The 21,531-nt window shown below is 39.8% G+C and overlaps 4 protein-coding genes across 10 annotated transcripts; 2 read left to right on the forward strand and 2 right to left on the reverse strand.

Moving 5' to 3' along the window:
• Positions 1–1,004: 1,004 nt before the first annotated feature.
• LOC115754032 (deaminated glutathione amidase, chloroplastic/cytosolic) lies at positions 1,005–5,235 on the reverse strand. 2 transcript variants are annotated; one of them, XR_007198516.1, is made up of 10 exons: positions 4,944–5,235; positions 4,380–4,516; positions 4,060–4,188; positions 3,155–3,213; positions 2,561–2,673; positions 2,394–2,486; positions 2,173–2,275; positions 1,767–1,849; positions 1,360–1,520; positions 1,005–1,306 (listed from the first exon to the last, which is right to left on the reverse strand). XR_007198516.1 is itself a non-coding variant. In XM_030692938.2 (9 exons), the coding sequence occupies exons 1-9, from the start codon at positions 5,169–5,171 to the stop codon at positions 1,479–1,481; spliced, it is 987 nt and encodes a 328-aa protein (XP_030548798.2). In that variant the 5' UTR covers positions 5,172–5,235; the 3' UTR covers positions 1,005–1,478. The 2 variants fall into 2 exon arrangements, 1 of the variants encoding a protein (XP_030548798.2); XM_030692938.2 differs by having other exon boundaries at positions 1,005–1,520.
• Positions 5,236–5,698: 463 nt separating this feature from the next.
• LOC115751123 (elongator complex protein 6) lies at positions 5,699–20,337 on the forward strand. The gene is made up of 6 exons (XM_048278548.1): positions 5,699–5,731; positions 18,330–18,587; positions 18,762–18,834; positions 19,261–19,463; positions 19,557–19,703; positions 19,967–20,337. Exons 2-6 carry the CDS (start codon positions 18,354–18,356, stop codon positions 20,087–20,089), a joined length of 780 nt encoding a protein of 259 aa, XP_048134505.1. The 5' UTR covers positions 5,699–5,731; positions 18,330–18,353; the 3' UTR covers positions 20,090–20,337.
• Positions 7,258–12,808, forward strand: LOC115751116 (probable protein phosphatase 2C 38). Its single transcript, XM_030688845.2, has 5 exons — positions 7,258–7,653; positions 8,064–8,555; positions 9,234–9,601; positions 11,890–12,126; positions 12,334–12,808. The coding sequence occupies exons 2-5, from the start codon at positions 8,231–8,233 to the stop codon at positions 12,562–12,564; spliced, it is 1,161 nt and encodes a 386-aa protein (XP_030544705.2). The 5' UTR covers positions 7,258–7,653; positions 8,064–8,230; the 3' UTR covers positions 12,565–12,808.
• LOC115751133 (CDP-diacylglycerol--glycerol-3-phosphate 3-phosphatidyltransferase 2-like) lies at positions 14,060–18,147 on the reverse strand. 6 transcript variants are annotated; one of them, XR_007198311.1, is made up of 8 exons: positions 17,604–18,147; positions 16,466–16,563; positions 16,332–16,382; positions 16,125–16,238; positions 15,080–15,136; positions 14,904–14,989; positions 14,570–14,792; positions 14,060–14,426 (listed from the first exon to the last, which is right to left on the reverse strand). XR_007198311.1 is itself a non-coding variant. In XM_048278547.1 (7 exons), exons 1-7 carry the CDS (start codon positions 18,103–18,105, stop codon positions 14,675–14,677), a joined length of 1,026 nt encoding a protein of 341 aa, XP_048134504.1. In that variant the 5' UTR covers positions 18,106–18,147; the 3' UTR covers positions 14,060–14,674. The 6 variants fall into 6 exon arrangements, 1 of the variants encoding a protein (XP_048134504.1); XR_007198312.1 differs by having other exon boundaries at positions 14,560–14,792; XR_007198313.1 differs by having other exon boundaries at positions 14,060–14,442; positions 14,560–14,792.
• Positions 20,338–21,531: the final 1,194 nt, after the last annotated feature.

The following is a 21,531-nucleotide window of genomic DNA, read 5'->3' on the forward strand; positions in this document are numbered from 1 at the left end:
GCCAATCAGACGATGACAGGTTGAAGTTCATAAACTTTTCGACCCAAAAAAAAAGAAAAGAAAAAGAATTAGTTAATAAACTGATTCATGATTTGGTATCGCTCGGTAATTCCCGAACATCTTACGACTTTTGAAACGGTTTAACGACGTCCTAGTTTTTTTTTTTAATCATTAGTCATTTTGCAGAAACTCAGGATATTACCGAAAGAGCTCAAAATCTATTGAATTTATGCTAATTCTCTGTTTTAAATTCTTCCATTTAAATAGTTTAGTTCTAAACCTTTTGACGTTTTATAAATGTAAAATATTTAGTCAATTTTGATCGAAAATCGCTCACGTGGACACTTTCTATCCTACATCTCAAAACCGCGTTGACGTGGATAATTTTTAAAATTTTTTGAATTTGGTCTTTTTTGAAAAAAATTTACATGCCAATGGTGGGCGAGGGTTGGCACTAGTGAGGCCCTCCTTGCTTAATTTCTAAAATTTTTGAAATTTTTTCCCTTGTGGGCGATTGCTAGCCTTGCCTATGCCCCCCACGCGAGGGCTCGGGCTCTCCTTGCCAGATCTAGCTAATGCGATCTTCTCTCGAGGGTCGATCGGATCTAGAAAGGAAGGTTTCATTGGCGCCAACCCTCACCGACCAATGGCCATTGACGGAAAGAAAAGATTATTAAAAATTATTTACGTCAACACCAACGCCGAGTATGCCATGTAAATTACCCACCATCAACGTAAATGATTATTGGCCTAAATTGGCCGAATAAATTATATTGAAAAATCATAAAAAGTTGGCCAAATTAAAAGACTTAAGACTACATTGATATAAATATAATAAGTTTAAGACATTCTTGGTAATTTTCTCATAAACATTTTTCAGAAACTGGTTATATTAGCCGAGTCATGGTTTTCTTTTCCCCCCGAGCGAGAGGGAAAATAAAATGCGCAAAAAATATGACGTCAGCGAATGATGTGCTGGGAAGATTACAGATCCAATCAGACACCATCACCCAACTAAGGAGTTGCCTAATTGCCTTTCTTCGATTTGCTTTATGAGGATTTATCAGTTGTCTCAAAACTCTTTGACCAAATTGTCCCCGGGTCAGGGTATCAAATTCACAGAATCACAATGTCAGTATCAAATCCAATTCAACCCAGAATCACACCAGTAGATTCAACGCTTCAAAATGACTAAAAACGTTTGGAAGGGCCAAACGCCTGCACAGGGAGCATTCATGCACATATGACCAATGCTGATCCGGAGATTAACTGCGATGAAAAACCAGGTACACGAATCTAAATGATAAGTACAGAACGATGCTGTCTGCGTCCAATTCCTATCACTTCGCCGATCTTAGGGCACGTCGGATTGCCTTATCTCTGAAGCCAACGGATGCAAAAGTAATCAAGCTCTCGGCAACAGGAAGCATATGGACTCTGGCAACTTTATTCAGCTTGGACATGCACGGTAAAGGGAATCACGCGGATGCGGGTCTCCAGAAGTCGAATGGCTTCCTATGCTGAAGATGGGCACAAACAGACGCAAGAATTAAACATGAAATAAAACCATAAGCAGCAATCAAGCTTGTTTAGAGAGTTGGGTTTCTCCAGCTCCCAACCTCGAGAAAAGACTTAAAGCTTAGAGTCGATACGGTTGATAATTTGCGTTAAAGTCATCCAATTCAAAGTACAACGAGAGATCGAGCTTTCAGGCGCCGTCACTACTTTTATACATGTAAATACGGTAACTATAGAGCAGAAAGCACCTTGGCTATTGGCATCCTTGTTCTCACTGAATCGACTAACGATAGGTCAATATCAGCTATCGCAATCCCTGTTGACACACGATCTGAGATAGAAAGCAAAGACGTTACAACAAATTCAGGGTTGCAATTGCCCAAAAGTGAAGGAAGAATATTTCTGAAGCTACACCGGAGCGTAAATTCATGCAGATCAGTTTGTATAATAGCATCTCCAGTCCATGCAGACTAACATCGCTAAATATATTCTTCTGCTCGGTATGGAAGTTGATATTAAAAGAGAGCAATGGTGTAAAAAGGGTTTGTATAGCCGATAAAAACGAGCAAGATAAGGCTAAGCACACTGTTTTCCTGCGTAGAAGTCCCAATCAGATATTGGTCAGAGGAAAAAAAAAGTGGAATTCTTCCTCACCAGGTAGACGACCAACTACGGTGCCCCACGGATCAATGATTAGTGTGTTGCCATAGCTCTCTCTCTTGTCGTTATGCTGTCCAGCTTGCGCAGCAGCTATGACCTAATAATGCATCAAGGCAGTGTTTCACAAAACAAAACAAATTAACCTTATGAAAGGGACTCAGACAGTGCTTCTGCTTCAGTAGCCTTGCAAGAGGTTGAGCAAAACAGTGACATACATAGCATTGAGTCTCTATTGCACGAGCACGAAGTAGAATTTCCCAGTGTGCCTGACCCGTTATCTTTGTGAAAGCTGCAGGCACCAAAAGAACCTACAGATGGTCATAGCGAACTAGTCAGATTTAGAAGAACTTGCATATGAACATCCAACAAATCTGGCTGCTACCTGTGCTTCATGTTGGAACCTTAGCTGTTGGTAAAGCTCTGCAAATCTCAAATCATAGCAAACTGTCAGCCCCAGACGTCCAACAGGGCTGTCCAGAGCAACCATATCTTTTCCTGTAAGTAATGAAAATTGAACTGGTGAAGAAATATAGCATCCAGGCATGTCTTTAAGAAATAATATGCATGATTTACAAAATAGAGAAACAACAAAGACTATACATCAATCACTCCTATAATTGCGTACCACCAAAGAAGAGGGAGAAATTAAATAAAACGCTCACTATGTAACAGAAAAGAAAGACTGAGGACTATTTTTTAACTTGAACCGTTCTCAAAAAATAACATTTGAATATTCGAAGGGGCTTTTTCTCTGAGCTGAGAAATGATAACTGGAACAGAGTATAGATGATTTTCTGAATCAGCATAAAGGTGCTTACAGTAGGCGTAAAAAATGTGCAGCATTATTGTAATGTGACATTACTCGATGATCTCATCAGAATATCTGATACATGACATCACCAGCCAAAGATGACAATTTACAAAGCAACATACATAAACAGTAGATCCTTAACTTGAACGTGCGGAACTAATATACCTGGTTCAGTGAAGCTGCTCTCTTTGTATGACCTTCCGCCTGGAACATCCACATCAAACCTTAGGCAAAAGGAAAAGCACAGTTTATTTTGTGATCGATGCCAATGAAACAGGCAAATTGTAGCTCAACTAAAAGGACGCATTCCCATAACAAATGTAGAAATATCCAACAAAAGGATCTTGTAAGTGTAAGCAAAATTCAATAGAAATCAGTTAAACTTGAGCTAGCTCTTGTTCTTCCTTATAAAATACTTCACAGTGGTCTGCTGTTTCCCAATTCAAATGACAAGATAACTTTGGCATCTAGAGACATGGTTCTGAACGGGCATCTGCCACAAATCGAGTAGACTGAGACAGAGATCGTTCAATTAGAGATTCATTTGCATTAGGAATTTATCTTGTCTACAATTGCATCTCTCTCTCTCTCTCTCTCTCGCGCGCGCGCATGCATGCTCCTGCCATAGCCTGTTCATCCTGTCAATGGATGACTGGAAAATGTGACAGTTGTGCATTTTGCACATGTGCGCACACGCGCGCACGCACACACACATAAATATAGAGAGAGATGCAAGTTTACATTTTCTATCAGTAGTTTTTTTTTTGGGTCGAATTTCTATGCGCGCTTGCACATGCTCCTGCCATAGCCTGTTCTTTTTTTCTTTTTCTTTTCTATAAGTAGGTTAAAAAAGCAAAATTGTGAGAGTGCATTGCAGGCAAAGACTGCTGAAGACATCCATCCTCCTAGGAGCATGTGCATTAGCTGTGTAGTTATAATCCAGTGATGAAAGTAAAACACAATCTGATGTGGAAGTCTACACTACATTAATGCAACACAATAGGCAAATAAGTTGAAGGAAACTTCTCATATGACATTATATCTAAGGGTGTTGAAGTTGATAACCATACAAGTGTATCTTCCGATAAGAGCTCCTAATTTTACCAGCATCATCGATCACAACATGTGTGTTGCAGATATGTGCCTCATCTGACCCTTTTTCTTGGAATCCTCCAAGTGACAACCAGATCTTCGACTCCCTTCAGTCGAGAAATCAAGTGAACCGGCTTTAGAACACAACAAACATAATTGACGAGCAAATTAAAGCTGTGACTTCATGACCCAATAGGAAAAGAAATGTGACCCAGCGAAAGCAACAGGATGGGGTTCGTGGCCAATGGACACTAGATTCCACAGATTCAAGCAACAAAGCATCCACACCATCCATCACCTTGCAAGAGACTGGTATTGTTGCATGATCGGTCCATCCAACGGTTCCGCAATTTTAACACTGTCCCCATCATTGGCACCGATGAAGGAGAAGCTTTCCGGAAAGCAAAGCAATTTAGCCCCCGCAGAAGCGGCTTCCTTTACCAACACCAACCCGATTAATGTAAGAACAAATCACACACACCACATTAACAGTGTAAACCGTAATAACTGTCTGCAAAGATCAGCTTTTACGGAAGTTAGCAGAGTCAACCCCGCAAATAGCAGTGTCAAGCTCCCTATGATTCACCACTATCGGGAAGAAAAATTGCTCATAAGCAGATATAATCATCAAACACCTAAGCGTACATCTAAAATTCATTGCCACGAGTTAATTTCACGTACTCCATGGAAAAACCGGAACTTTTGATAGCTAGATGAACGAGGAAGCTAAAAAACGAACTTTTACAATCTTTCAGTATGATTACTGATCGATAAAGCGTAAATAAGAGTGCAATGAAACGATTAGGAACCAGAACACAGCAACAAAAAAAGAGGGAAAGAAAAGCGAGAACATGAGAGTTACTTGGACGAGGCGAGAGCAAGTGGCGAAATTGGCAGCGAGGTCGTTGATGGAGGTCATCTGGGCGGCGGCGACTCGGACTGAGCTGACGGCCATGGCTGAGTCGGTGGTGGCGCGTGAGATCGAGGACCGGGAGCGAGGGTGATGAGAGAAGCTGGTGAGGTGGGTCCACGATGTAATTGGTCGAAGAAGAAGAGTGGTCGCCGGATTGAAGCAGAGACCAAGTGGCATCGTTTGTTTCTGGGCAGATGCCCAAGCTGCCACCGGAAATTTTTGTCTTTGTCCGTCTTCTTTTCGTTGTTTTCTTGGCTTGACGTTGTCGCATTTTGAGAGAATAATAATGATAAAAAAAAAAAAACCGCTGCAATTTGCATCATTTTGTGAAGTATTTGATAACGATTCACGTATAAAGAAAGTCCTAAAGATTAGGCTTAATTACGTCATTAACATTCAATGACAAAAATAAGTAATTTAAGCCATTATCTTTTTGAAAAATGTATTTTAAATATTTACATTAGTCGACTATGGAATTCTAAATCCCAAAATCCATAAGGCGAGTACAAAAAAAAAAATATTTCTTATGGCCTTTTCAGTCTAAACATTTAAGTTTGAAATTGAGTAATCTCATTTAAAAATAAAATCGAACTTTCGAAACTTGACATAATATTTAGGATACCAAGTGTGATGATATTTAACACTCGTAATTCATGAGAGTTAGTATAAGCATTGAGTAATTTTATTTAAAAATTCGTTTAGCTAGGGTAAGCTACTGAGAGGGAGGAAAGAGAGAGGTTTAATTTGCCTGCGCTCTCCACTAAAAAAAAAAAAGAAAACTCGAAGACATTTTTCTTGCAATTTGCTTTTGCTGATAAATAACCAACACCATTCCAAATATGTCATTTTTCAGTAAGCCTTGTTTTTAGAACTTGTTGGAGAGTCAATAGTTTTGCATGTACGAGGTTTTGTTTTTCACCTCTCATTGCATAGTCACTCTCTGCCTCTCTAATAATATAACAATCTTTTGTAGAAAGAGTTTTAGCTTCATGTGTAGTAAGAAGTGCCATCTCGATCCTCAAGAAAAACATTATGCGCTAGCAGTCGGATGTATTTGAAACTCCCTATTCTCAAAATATGCGTAGCAAATATAAAATTATAAAATGCATTACATTCACTTTAACCGACCCATTTAAAAACAACTATAAGTCCTCTCATCCGAGTGAATGTAAAGTTTTGAATTTCGTTCGAGTTATACACATTTAGAAATTAAGTCACGGGGAAGGTGATTTCTTCAAATCGGATAGTTTCAACGTCAATTGTTAGAATAGTTCGAATGTTAATAGTTTGATAGTACACTAAACGAATCGTAGTGCAATTTGAACTACAGAGCCTTCAACAAGATAAGGATTTTTCAAGTGCTGTCCTGCCAAAATCAATTACCAAATATTAAGCCCGATTTATTTGAGAAAAAAGAAAATTGAAAATTTGCAATATTTTTGACACGGGATGATTGATTCAAAAAGTGCAAGACCGTATTTCTAACTATGTAAAATTCTCACATAATCGGAGGATAAAATGTGTCTCAATGTCTAGTGTTGCCTATTATTTTGATTCGAAAGTTCAAAAGAATCAAAATGCTTACATTCCACAAGCCTATCGGCGTGAAAAATTAAAACTTTGGTTCTTTTTACCTCAATAAAAATCATGTTTTTAAGCATGATCACTCGTTAAAATGACTCAAACCTTTGAGGGAATCAAATATAAAAGAGAATGAAAAATCAAATGTCGATATTTCGAAATCAAAACGCTCATGTTTCACAAATCTATCCGCATGAGAAATTAAAACTTTCCTTCTTTTTACCTCGATAAAAATTACGTTTTTAAGCATGATCACCTATTAAAATGACTTGAACCTTCGAGGGAATCGAATATATAAGAGAATCAAAAGTCAAATATTGATATTTTAGAATCAAAACGCTCACGTTTCACAAACCCATCCGCATAAGAAATTAAAACTTTCCTTCATTTTACCTCGGTAAAAATCATGTTTTTAAGCACAACCATCCATTAAAATGACTTGAACTTTCGATGGAATCGAATATGAAAGAGAATCAAAAGTCAAATCTCGATAGAAGTAAAAAACGGAAAAAGGGGGAAAATCAAAAAGGAATCTTTTTCAGTTTCCGAGTCTCGTTTCTCGGCTCCTTCGCGTCTCGGCCTACAGACAGAGCAAATATTGCCTAAAATGGTGGTCTGTTGAAAGGTCAAAGGGAAGAAAACCCCTCAAAACCGCCCGTATATAAATCGGAGGAAAACAGAAAAAAGAGAAATGAGCGAAAAAGGCTGAAAAGAATTCTTTCCCATTGCCCTGTCCACAGAGAAAGAGAAAGAAGAAGAAAAGCTCTCTCTCTGTGATGGACTAGAAGCCCCCCTTCCTTTCAAAGCTTTGTTGTATCAGCTCTGTCTTTGAAACCAACTCAAAAAGGTAAAAAGGAAAAACAAAATATACCCACGATTTTGTCCTGCCCCCATTTATTTATCCCGGCGATCGGGCATTTCTTTCGATCGTTCCTGCCGAATCTCACCGTTTCGTTTGAATCCACCCGATTGGAAATTCAATTTCTTTCTTGTTGCCCGAGATGGGTTATGCTCACCTAGGGCTGTGATTCGGAGTTTTGTTGGGTCTTTCAGGCACAGTTTGGTGCATTGATCAAAGGTATGCGTTGGGCACTTGATCGTTGCCTGAAAGTTTTGATCTTTACTGGCATCTGACGGATTCGTGCATTTCTCGAGTCTCTCTAGAATTTGATGTTTCCTCCGCATGGGTTATGTTTCAACCCATCGGATGCTGGATAGATGAAAATGCGAATCAGAGATATGTTCAGTTTTGTAAATGTTCTTTTTCCCTCTGTTTTTTCGGCATCTATTTATTTCCGGGATCTTGTTTCCTTGGTTTACCAGGCCTCTTGCTTGATCCTACTATGTTGTTTTTGTTTTGATTTGCAGTTTTTGTATAATCCCGCTTGTGCATTATCCTATGCTTTCGCATCAATTGTCCCGTGAACTTCATGCAATCTTTGTAGATACCAGGCAATTGATGTTTCCTATGTTCTTGACATTTTGCAGATTAATGGTGTCTGCGATAATCAGTGCAAATCTGACTTCTGGGACTAGTGGCGTGGCTTTGAGAATTGCAAAGAAACTAGAGCAGAACTTGGGCTTTGATATCATTTTAGATAACTACCTTGGGAATACATTGATTGCTGGATCTTTTGGGTGAGAACATGTAAGTTATGGTATCCGGATCATTGATGAGAATTGTATCGCCTTGTTGGAAACCTTCGGTCGAGGGCGACGACTCAGGAAAAAGTGGAGATGCGAGCGGTCGTGTCGATGGCTTGTTATGGTATAAAGATTCAGGACACCATGTAAATGGTGAATTTTCCATGGCGGTAATTCAAGCAAATACTCTACTGGAAGACCAGAGTCAAGTTGAATCAGGGCCGATGAGCTCTCTTGAATCTGGTCCTCAAGGAACATTTGTTGGAGTCTACGATGGCCATGGAGGCCCTGAAACCTCCCGGTTTGTCAATGACCGGCTTTATGACTATGTTAAAAGTATGTTTTCTGGCAGTTGCTGCATCTGGACTTTTACACACTGGCACAGAAATTTAGCCATCGAAAATATCACATGGAAAAGAAAAATGCTAGACAGTATGTTAGTGTCATATCTTATCAGTCTAGTAAGTAAACCTGTTGGGTTTTGGAATCGTGACTGAAGTATGGGATAACTATGTAAATGGCTGTGCACCATCATTTTGATGTTTGGGGCCATTTTTACCTATGCTTCACTCCTGTTTGATTGTATTAACATTTTCAACTATATCAAACTGAGAGTAAATTCAGAAGCAAGCACTTTCTCCATATCTGCTCTAATCCCTGCTGTATATAACGCAAACTATGAGAAGATCTGTGAATTATTGCTGGAAAACTAGAATTTACAGATGGATTATAACCTTTGCATCATCCTTCATTTGAACATTGGGATATCTGCAATTTTTTTAACTCGTCTGAGCTTCTATTTGAGAAATTTATGAGGCAAGTTGCAGTTAGATCGTCTTAGGAAAGATGGGTGCTTTACCGGGAGTAATAGAGGGTGTCCAGGAACTGCAAACCAACTCATCCATGTTAACGAGCACAAAAGCTTCCTGTAATATTGTATCTGCCTATTTTTTTTTTGCTCTGGATGTTTATATGTGTCAATATTCTCCTCAATTAACAGCTGTTTATTTGCAGAATACACTTCAGAGAACCGGGGAATGTCCGCTGATGTCATCAAGAAAGCTTTTCTAGCTACGGAGGAGGAATTTCTCTCGATAGTTAAAAAGCAGTGGCATATTAAGCCACAGATTGCTTCAGTCGGCTCATGTTGTTTGGTGGGCATCATTTGCGGTGGCCAGCTATACATTGCAAATGCTGGAGACTCGAGGGTCGTGTTAGGACGAATGGAAAAGACTGTCAAGGAGGTCAAAGCAATCCAGTTGTCATCCGAGCATAATGCCAGTTTTGAATCTGTGAGAGAGGAATTGCGTCTATTGCATCCCGATGATCCACAGATTGTGGTTTTAAAGCACAAGGTTTGGCGTGTGAAGGGTCTTATTCAGGTAACCTTTTACTGAATAGAACATCTTATTGCATAAATTGTTTTTGTGTTTTGGTCTTTTGCAAACTTAGTTTGCAATAAATGCAACTCTAATGTCATTGCTCTCGCATTGTGGGAATGAACGAGTTTTTGACTTTTCCATGTCGGATGAATGGTTTCCTCCCTTTGGTAGTTTCTAAGTTACCATACTGTTTGTGTTCATGGTTTTTAACATTTTCCATCTCCTTCTTGAGTTTCTTTGAAATCAGTAATTGTGCTTGCTGATGGCATATTTTAAGTTTTTGAACTTGAGTCTCTTCTCTACGGTGAGAAAAGTAGCATCTTTCTTTTCATTATATCTTTTCTTGCAACATTTTGCTGGCTATAATTTGAATGTCAGCTACCATTCAATTTAGGGGAACTCACAGACAAATTTATGATATGCAGCAACGCAATACTTAAAAGCATGTTTAGTAGAAAACTTCTTTGTCATTTTTCAAATTGCTCTTCCTTTTTCCCTCCTCCCATTCCTCTGTGGGGAATTAAGGGTTTTTGATGTGGTTCTCTCTTGGTGATTTCTCCTCTTAATTAGTGGCCTAATTTGTAACTCTGAATGGTGGGTACCTCTGGAGCTCGGTTTTAGATCCCAGACGGAGGTTAATTTAACACAGGTTTTAAAATGCATCTAAGGCCGTTGGCCAAAAAGATGATGAATAAATACACCTGAACTAGTTTGTATGTTAGTGTTTTCAAGATGCTCCAAAATTGTCAGACTTGAAGTTTAGTTGATGTATCCAATTGAAAATTTTCATAGCACTGTGTCTTCACCATTAGTGTGTGTTGTATGATGATGGTCACATGTGGCCTGACTGTTGTACTCCAAAAACAAAAAAAAAGGACCCAATTGGGAAATTACTTCTCAATTTTACCAACCGATCCTAAAGGTAGAAAATTACAGTTATCTCACTCTAGCTCATCATTTCTTTTTCATATGACAGCTGTGATTTGGTATCTAAAAGCCTTACTCTACTTCATGAATTAAGAATTAAGGCCAACTGAAAAAAGTATTTGTTGATTTAGTGTGCTTAGGGCATTTTCTTTAGTAATCAATTTTTTAGAAGCTTTTTTATTGTGATTTGTGCGGCCAGTAATTTGAATAGGAGAATGTTAAAAAGTGCACCTTGGGCACTTGTTAGGCCTTACCAAAAATGCTTTGGGATTCACTTTTTCAAGTAACTTTACTAAAATGTGCAATTCTTTCATTTTCAAAATGTCTTGCGAAGTGTTTCTTCCATTTTCACTTTACTTAATTAGTGCCTTAGGGCCACTTGTTAACAAGACCCTTATGAAAGGATCTCAACCTTTTAGTGCAGTATGCTTAACCGGTGTTTTACTTTTTGTTGCCAAAGTAGGCTTAATTGGTGCTCTAAGGACACTTGTTATCGCAGTCCCTCAAAAAAGAATGTGGGAAGCTGCTGGAACTACGTAGCTGAAGTTTGTTCACCGTAGTTTAGGTTTTGACTTGACTGAAATGTTATGTTTTCTGTTGATGATAAATTCTATTTTATTGATGAAATAATTGCAAAAGATTTGCACCTTCTCTGCCAACAATTTGTACGCGGCAGGCACACTATTTAATTGATCGAACAATGAGTTTGCAAACCAAAGGGCTGCCTTATAAAACTGCATTATGAGAGGAGGTTCATGTGGCATATACAAGTTGCATTTTCATTACATATTGTTTCGAATGTGGCTTCGACAGACAGAAGTCCATAAATTTTAACAGCATAATGTCCTGGATCATTCTTAACTCGGTATAAATGCAATGCCATATTCTCCACATCCTGCAGTTGTCATTTTAATTCTAGAACTTCTCCATGCCAACATGTTGACTTTGCCATACTTGTTTGGAGTTGTGGGAAGCCATAGAATCTTAATAAAGCTACATATGGTTCCTTGTGGATTGTTCTTCCAGCTTAAGTGAGATTTTGTCAAGTAAGAAGTCCTCATGTCTGTCTCTCGACATACATAAGAGAGTTTTGGTAGTGTTGGTGGCATGTGTCTTCTTGTTCTATGCCTGCAAGCTTTTGTAAGATGAGTAGAGTTCATGACCTCAAGCTTTTTCCAGAAAATATAGAAAAGACAATTCATGACCTCATTTTCTTCTCAGACAAGCAGTATGATTTTCCATTTGATATTTTAATAAATCATTGTGATGGTAGATAATGAGCAAAGTTCCTATAAAATACCTGTCTGTGAATGGTGAGCGATTTTGTTGCTTAATGAAATTATTTTTTCTTTATATTGCAGGTTTCAAGATCCATCGGTGATGCTTATTTGAAGAAGGCGGAGTTCAATAAGGAACCTCTGTTGCCAAAATTTAGGCTTCCGGAACCGTTTCCTCGACCAATCCTCAAAGCTGAGCCTTCTATACTAGTTCAACAGATTTACCCTGAAGACCAGTTTCTCATATTTGCATCAGATGGCTTATGGGAGCATCTTAGCAATCAGGAGGCGGTTGACATTGTCCACAACTGTCCACGCAATGTAGGATATTCCCCACATTTTTAGAATTCCGTTATTTGCGAGCGACAAAATTTTTCTAAATTTGCTTGAGGTGATTCCTCTGCAATTATCGAGTCGGACATTGGTGCATTTGCTTCTCGTTGTCTTTGGTGGGAGTCGGCCTTTTTTTTTTTTCCTATCTTATGCCATGCTTTCAAGATCCTTATCTGAGTTTTCATGTCTCTGCAGGGTGTTGCGAAGAAGCTTGTCAAAACCGCGCTCCGTGAAGCGGCAAAGAAGAGAGAGATGCGGTACTCCGACTTGAAGAAGATAGATCGCGGGGTGAGGAGACATTTTCATGACGATATCACCGTCATAGTTTTGTTTCTGGATTCGCAATTGATCCGTCGCAGCTCCTGGCGGGGGCCTCTGCTCTCAGTCCGAGGAGGTGGCGGTCCCTCTGCAAATGTGAAGACCTAGTCAAAGAGATCACAGAATCCATCAAATTAAGCCTTTCAGATCGCATTTTTTTTTTCTTCTTTTGTATGAGAAAGATTTCTATAGTTTAAAAGTTCGGAAATTCGAAAATTGATATTGTAATGTTGTATAGGCCACTTGATCTTCCTCCCACGATGCCATAAGCCAGCTCTTTGTATTTGGACAGCACATTGCATCAGTGAAGTTTATTACACACAAAGCAAAAGTATCCACTCATTAGGCAGAAGTCTTTTCGCCTGGCAAATTTCTAGAGGTTGCACTCCATCCTCCTTTTAACGCTTCCTTGCCGAGTTTGGATGAGGAGTAGGCGAAAGTTTGGTCGTCCAACATAGAGATTAATTCTTGGGGATAATTATCGAAAAAGTTCTAAATTTGTTGTACTTATGCTAATTCTAGAAAAAACCTTTCAATAATTTTGGCTGAAAACAGGTAATGTTTACAATTTTTTGAAAAATTTTCTGTTTCTTTTTAAATTTATTATTTTCTATGCTTATTTCTTTTCTTCTTTTCTCTATAGTGCAGCTGGACCTCATCTAGATGTGGTGAGGACAACCAACGTCAAGTGACGTCGGCACTCACCTCAGACAAACATTGGCGAAAGGAAAAAAAAAAGAGAAATAGAAAAAAAATATTGAATAAATTTTAAAAAATATCCACGTCAACGCCGATTACGCCACATAAAATGATGCTGACTGGATTATCACGTCAGCATTTTTTCAATCAAATATGACCAGAAGGACTATGTTAACAAATTATTAAAAGATTTAGGACTAAATTGATATAATTAAAACATTTATTTCTAAATTGACACAATTAAAATATTTAGGACTAAATTTTCATAGGTGCACTAGATCTACAATTCTTTTTGATAATTTCCTCTAATTCTTGAATCCGGATAACATGAGCCTAGCTCAAGTCATGTGTGAGGCCTATCTCATCTGAAGGGGATTACATAGATCGGGTGTAGTAGCTGTGCGGATCCAAAAATGGAGGATTTTCAAAAGGGGTGAGGTGCAGCTATGAGCAGCAAAATTCAGCCTTCCGATAAGCAGCATCAACTGCTGCAAGGTCAGCACCATCGACGCTGCTGACTGGTCAGCAGAATAGATGCAGCCGCCGCTGCCTCCGATGAGTTGACTGGTTTTTTTCTTTTGGCGTCACGACTTTAATCTTCTGTTTTTCCCGCTCACCTCTCTCCCACATCACGTCTTCCATCAACCACTGGTTAACGGCTGACACCACTATCTCTCTCTACTTAAACTGCAACCATCCTATCTCTCCGCGACTACCACCCCCATCAAAGCCCAGCCGTCAAAGCTACCACCACCATCCGACCACGACTCTCTCTCTCTCCCTCAGAGCAATGGTGGCGGCGAAAGGCTGGCATGGCATTGTCGAGGAGGTGGCAGTCAGGACTAGCCTCACCCTTTTGCAATTATGTCCAAACCGCAATTGACCAAACAAAAAACATTTGATCCAGACTGCAAAGTGGATAAGTATATACCTCAGGCAAAACCTGCAAAAGATTAGCAATGCTCGCAAAGTTGACATACTCCTCAGGGGATACAAAAGTGCACCAATATAACAACTCATTCTGCACTTTCTTAAATCAAGAATGTGAATCCAACAAATTAATGCTTAATGAAACGTGACCCTGGACACCAGCAACTCTGTCAACAGTAAAAACTACTATCAAGGGAAAAGAAATCCAAGGGAGAACCCCATACCCTATATGCGTCTCTATGAGAGGTCTTCTGCCAGATAAAGATATTGAATTGTTGACCCTTTACACCTTCCTTGAGAGGCAGAGTTTCGAGGATTTGTTACAGGGATGCTGGTGAAATCTACACAACGCCGAATCTACAAGAGGGGGAAAGAAACCGACAATATTGGCTACTGACCTTTGCACAAATTCCAAAGAGAGAAAATCACTAAATAAGTGTACTAAGGAATGGTGTTATGAGTCAAGTTTACCACCACTCAAAACCTTATCAGAGGAGGACCGTGCAGCCTGAACTGCGGACTTGCACCAAACAAGTAAAAGGCAAGGCAAGGTTGGTCAAAAATGCGATCTGAAGGCTAAGAGTGCTGTTTAAGTAACACTTTTCCATATCTTCTTCATATACACTATTAAAGACCATAATGCTAGCCCTGCTGAGGTATAAAGCAACACAACTCCAGAAGCCACCAAGGATTCAGCTCCTCTAAGACTGTGGAAACATAGTAAGCACAAAAACAATTATGATTGTAAATATTCGATGATCAACCCCATGCTAAAAGTATACATCATAGAGAAGAATGAAAAGAAGCTAGAAGCTGACCTGCTGTCTCGAGTAGCCAGTAAAAGGGTAAGTGCTGTCATCTGGGTAGCAGTTTTCCACTTCCCCAATTTATTTACAGCAACAGCCTGAGATGTTTTTGCCATTCTTACGGTAGAATTTACAACAGCTTTGATTCTTCACAGCAATTTTACTACAGCAGTACACGTAGAATTTACCTCTAGAAGCTTACTATCTTGAGAAGCAGCCCATTCTCTCACCGCGGACATAGTTATCTGGAAACAAGTACAAATGTTTGTTCTAATAATTTACCAGGTTATCCAAATCAAACAAGATCACTGGAAGAAAAAGAAGAGATTTGAAAATATCAATTTTAATAAATTTTTTTGAACTACATAAAAATATTTTAAGTAGTGATAAATAATAGGGTTAATACTACAAAAAATCCCAAATTGGTATACTTGTGACAAATTTACCCCAAGCTATTTTTTTTATCACCAAAAACCCTAAACTGGTATACCTATGACAAATTTGCCCTAAACTAGTACACCTATGACAAATTTACCTTCCGTTAGTTTCCGTTAAACTTTATCGTCAAATTGCTGAGTTAGATGACACGTGGCAATTGCCGAAGATACATGTTTGGGATTTTTACCCTTTATTTATCACAGGTGTATCAATTTGGATTTTTCGTGGTATTAATTCAATTTAATGAAAATTAATGTAGGGTAAATTGATAACATATGTACAAATTTGGAGTTTTTGGCGGTCAAAATAATTAGTTTAGGGTAAATTTGTTATAGATGTACCAGTTTGAAATTTTTGGTGGTTGGAAAAATAGTTTGAGGTAAATTTATCACGGGTATACTAGGTTGGGATTTTTAGTAGTAAAAAAAAAATAGTTTTTGGTAAATTTGTCATAGGTGTCCCGGTTTGGGGCTTTTTGTGGAATTAACCCTAAATAATAATAACTGAGCCTGATTAAAGCAGAAACACCCAGATCTAACGATCATAATCCTTCACCTCCATATCTAAAGTGAACATGCTGATATTTGTGCTATGGAAACCTATCGAATATTTCAAAAGATCACATCTCAGTACAAGCATTGTGGGCTGTGCGGATCAGTCCGATTGGAAAAAGAAAAAAGGATCGAACTGTTAATTAGACATAGTAATGGATAATATTGTCACCAAACGGATCATTCAGAGTTAGATCATAATCAAAGTGGGGATTAATTTTAGATACAGAGTTTGTGAACTCACCTCTCTACCTATGATAGCAATAGCAGGTGCAGAGATTAGCCATGGCACCTGTTCAAACATAGAAATTTCCAAAGGTCTGGTACACAACAGGACCAATACGGCTGCGACCATAAGCTGCAATCAGTGAGCATGAGTATTAATCAAGAAGTTTTGCACGCTGACCTGACAATAAGCATCCCAATTGTTAAAAAACTCATTCAATCATACCTTATCAGCTACAGGGTCCAGAAAAGCACCAAATGCAGAGCCCGAACCCATCTGAAATGAAGGTGAAATTTTTTTTTACATATAGTTTCATGGAAACAATTGTTACAATTTCATAATTCCAGGAAAAATTATACCTTACGAGCAAGGTATCCATCGAGCCAATCTGTAATTGCTGCTGCAATGAATATGCTTGTTGTAGCCGTAGTACCCCACCTTGTATCCAGATAAAAGGCTACAGATAAAAAGAGATGTTAGAACTCCTTAGTTACCACAATTTACAGTACAACAAATACTCAAATGAATGATACTGCATGGGGAATGCATGCTAGCAAGATTAGAATTCTGCCACGGCTATCACAAATGTCAAGCGGCAAAAGAAATGCCCTTTTAACACAGCACACGAACCCATACACTGCAGAAACTTCAAATGTCCTGGGGCTAATCACACTCAAAGATTAAAAGGGAGTAATGAGCAACCAAGCTGTATTTTCTTAAAACAAGATGCAAATGCGCACCAAGTTCTGGCACATGAAATTCAAACCCCCCCCCAAAAAAAAAAAAAAAACAAACCAAACCAAAGCACCCTCTCTCTTCTTTTCTCTCTCAAACAAAAAGTCAGAACAAAGCCATTTCTAAGCTTAATGCTCCAGTTGGATCATGGCTTTTAGCACAAAGATGACGCGTCAAGTACAGAGGCAATTAAACCCCGCATCTGTTTAATGCATCATGCATGTGTGCTTTGATTGCAGGATATCCAATAAGCAAGTGTCACCAGTTCTGCAGAAAACCAATCAAATTATCTTTGCACAAGGAACCAAAGGCCCTCTACAAACAAGATTTTTTACTGTTCTCATAAAGAGAGAAGAATTTCTCTTCTCATCCCTGTGAGCTAATCACTTCGCATCTGACAACCTCAAATCTTGCATCAGCCACTGTTGGCGGCAGTGGTGGCGGTTGGAAGCCCGATAGAAAAATTAACATCCAAGCAGTAGCACTACTTGCTGATAAAGAGCACGAAAACTTCCAATGTAAATTCTATTCCACGAGGAGAGCAAACAATAGAACGAAATGGTTCATATGGCTGAAACCAACATAAAACGAGGAAAAAAAAGGATTGAAATTGTTTGAACTGACAACACAGAGCCATTCAAAAACTTCTCCTCTCCACATAAAAGCACCAAGCAAATCACCATTCGCCAAGGACGACGAGGAAAACAAAGAAAATGAAAAGAAGAAAAACAGAATTCACTTTGCAAGTAAAATGGAACTTACTACTAACAAGAAGGGGCACGGCGGCGACACGACCAAGCGTTAAAATCGTCGGCAACGTTAACAGCTGATTAGTCTTCTCTCCCTGATTCTGTACCGTCGGCGATGGCGGTCGTTGATTCTCATTTTCCAATTGCGAACTGCTCTTTCTGTCATCATTACTCAACGAGCCACCATTTTTGCCACCCTCGAGGCCGGAGGAGCTAGAACTAGCCACACACTTACAACCGCCACTCGCCCGCCTGATAAAGTACGATCCGACGCCATTCGAGGTTCTTCCACGAAGATTTTGACAGCGAACGTTCAACGGCGTCGCAACCCACGCGCGCGACAATGCTGCCGCCGGCGATCTCTGTGCGTTCGAGCTAGGTCTTGCGAGGAGCGACAAATTGGTCCGAGTTGACGGAATCGTGGGGGTGGCTGCACTGCTCGTGAGGAACCGGATCAATTTGTGTGGGTGGGAGCTGCGAAGCGAGGCCGAGAATTTTAGGTTGACGCTCGGCATGGCGGTTTTTGGCGGCGGCGCGAGCTCGACGGCGGACGAGAATCGATCTTCGGGCGATTTTAAGCTCCAAAGCCTGCTATTTTGCTTTCTCAAGTTTAATCGCCACGTGTCAAGAACTCGTTTTATTTTTCCCTTTTCATCTTTCGCGGGAAATGGTATGTCTTTTTTTTTATTATTTTTCTCGGTCGTCTTCTTCCACAGCGAGCACTCGCTTAAAACCCTAGAGAGAGAGAGAGAGAGAGAGAGAGATGGACAACCTGCTCGACCGAGCGCTGGGACTGGACGGACGCAGCGACCGGTGGCCCCTCCGTGGCAAGCTGGTTCTCGTCGAAGACTGCGTGGAGACGGGCGGAGCATTCGTCATCCACCACATCATCAAGCGCTTTCTCTCTCCTCAGTCCTCTGCTTTTTCTAACAATTCCCTCATCTTGGTCGCCTTCTCTCAGCCTCTCTCTCACTACGATCGCGTCCTCCGAAAACTGGTAACCCCTCTCTCTCTATCTCTACCGGCAATGAGTCGGTGCTAGTGATAGTCTCAGTGTGGAAAGTACTGGTCTTTGCTTGTTTCGGACTGAGTTTGTCTTCTTTGATAAGCTACTGGCATTGGACTATGGATGTTTCAGCCAAAACTTTATTGATTGTTTTCTGGTTTACAGGGCTGCAATTTAGTTGCCCAAAGGGATAACAACAGATTTTTGTTCTTTGACATGCTCAATCTCCGCTTCCCAGGTGAGGAATTCAGGTAAAAATTTAGCTCCATAGTGATGTATTGTTAACCTTTCAAATGTTCATCAACCTCACTGGGATTAATCATGTCTGCATCAGAATCTCATGTGTTGGCTTGAAATCTCTAACACAGGCGTAATGGGTTTAGGCCCTAAGTTTGGGGTTCCACTAGTGGCAAGAGCCTTTCAACTTTGACTATTCTTGATCGTTTAAGGACTTTAGCCAAAAGACAGAATGGGCTTTGTCCTTTCAATGAAATTCCGCTCTGACAAATGTAGTCTTGATTTGTTCTGAGAAATCATGTTGAACAGTATTAATTTTTCCTATCCGGGTGTATGAGTGTGTATGCACACCCTGCATGCTTTTCCCTGGATATGTGTTTGGTGGGACATAATTTTGACGCATGCAATATTTCTTTTCTTTTTGTAGACAGAGAAGATGCGAAAATTGGAAGCAGTGTTCTTGTTTCCCTCTTTGAGAAAATATACAACGCAGTCTGTGCCTTATCTGCAGAAAATAGCTGCATTACCATCGTGATAGATGATATTGCTCTTATGGAGGTGGTGGCTAATGGTTCTTCAGATAGTGTCTTGGACTTCCTGCACTACTGCCGCACTTTAACATCAGAATTCGTAAGACACTGGGCTGCTATCATGATGCATTTTCTCCTTGCACAAAATACATGTATTCCTTATGTTATCATTTTGCTCTCACTTATGTTTCAGGATTGTTCAGTAGTTGCTCTCAATCATGGGGATATCTACTCGAGCATGGAAAAGCCTATGCTTATGTTGAATCTGGAGTACCTATCTAATATTTTGGTGAGAGCAGAACCTTTGGCTACTGGTTCAGTAGTTGACGTGCACGGACAGGTAGTTGCTGAAAACATTACCTGCTTGTAGTGGGGGATTCCTTTTGTGGCTGAAGAATATTGAATATTGGGTGGTCTATTTTGTAGAACAGAATTTGCTTCATTATGATGAAAGTGAAGTCAAGTAATGAAATATCTCAGTTCAAAGAATATGCGAAGAATGTTGATGAATTCCTGGACCTCTTTTTGTATCTTAATGTGTGTGTATGTTAAAGCATGAGCCTTTATGTGATTTTGTCATGATTGTTCATGTTTCATATGCAGTTGATGGTTTTCGATAAGGGCGAGCGTGACAGGCAGGGGACTTCAGGCAGCAAGATACATAACTTCCATTTCAGGGTCAAGGAAAATAGTGTGGACTTTTTCTATCCCGGAGGCCGTGGCTGATGAGAGCTGCAGCTGTGGGACATTGGGAACATATTTTACCTTTCACATGTACCACAAAGGGGGCAATTGGCAATTGTTCAATGCACGTGCTCTTGTTACCTATGTGATGGACAAAAGCTGTTATTTACTAGCATATGGGAAAGTCAGGATAATAGCAATTAGATCTATAAGCTGACTTGATGGAGAGTGGAGAGGCCTTCTTTGGCACATGTTCTAGTCAGACTTGTCATGAAATCTGATTGCCTTTGAGAATGTCTTTGTTGATAGACCACTCTAAATTCATGAAGGAACTGTAATTCCTCGTTTGCATCTGCATGACTTGGTGTTCTTGTTGATCTTCCCCAGGATAATGGTAGTGCGAATTAATAATGCTAGCTGAGATGGCTTTCATGAATCATGATGTTCGATGGTTCCGAACGGTTTATCTGTTCTTGTTGCACACAGCTTATTTGTTTCTGAAGGTCTGCCCTTTAGGCTATTAGAATTAAATTTGCTGAGTTTGCGATCAGGAAAGTAGTCGCCTTTTGAAAGATGGTCTTTGATGGGGTCCCTCATCTGTTCTGTGCATTAATTTGTTCTCTGTGACAGCTTCTGGGGTGGTTCTGTCATATTTTGTGATTGGTGACAATTTGAGTTGAAATCCATTTGAATCCCCTTTGATTCGGATACTGGGGTTCGCATGATCTAATGACGGGTCTCATGATAGAAAGGCGGGTGGAGTGATCTAAGAATTTCAAGAAATAGATCATTCCCAAAAATTTTTATTTTTTTGTTCAGAATTCCCAAAGATTCAAGTGTACGTAATTCTTTCATTAGAATTTCCACCCGGCATTCTAAGAAATGCAAGTAAGGTTTTTCTTGTAGTTAGCGATGTGCTGCGAAAGAAATGCAAATGTCTTACAATAGGTGGATCTGAATGCACGGCAGCTGACTATTCCAGTCTCAAGAGAGAAGTTATCAATTTCTCACCAGTTATTCAGTTGCTCTTGCCGCCACAAAAATTCTCACCCAAATAAGAGGACACGTTCCATTTGGTAGTTAGCATCTGCCTAATTAGTAGGACGATGGAAAGGACCACAGTTCCGAGTATGTATTTTCACATGCAGCTCATTGGCCGAGGAAATGCCATTGCCAATCATCAGGAGCCGTAGCTGTTAGAAAAGCGATGTTGAAAGTTCTGCTATTTGCTTGCATGTGGCTGCTAACACTGCGATTTGTGGTTGTTACCAAGAAGTGTGATCCGTATGCATTGCCTTGGAATAGCCGAGGGCTAAAAATCACCTCACAAGCACACATTGGGCAGAAAGGACGTGGAGTTGAGGAAATGCTCTGCTTCAAATTCTCCAATTTTGGATTGTTTAAAAGAACTTGCATAGGAGCACCTGGGAATTCATATTGAGTTCCATCTCATTAAAAGGTTAGATATCACTCTCTCTCTCTCT

The sequence above is a fragment of the Rhodamnia argentea genome, chromosome 5 (genome assembly GCF_020921035.1).
Source record: "Rhodamnia argentea isolate NSW1041297 chromosome 5, ASM2092103v1, whole genome shotgun sequence".
Taxonomy (NCBI): Eukaryota; Viridiplantae; Streptophyta; class Magnoliopsida; order Myrtales; family Myrtaceae; genus Rhodamnia; species Rhodamnia argentea.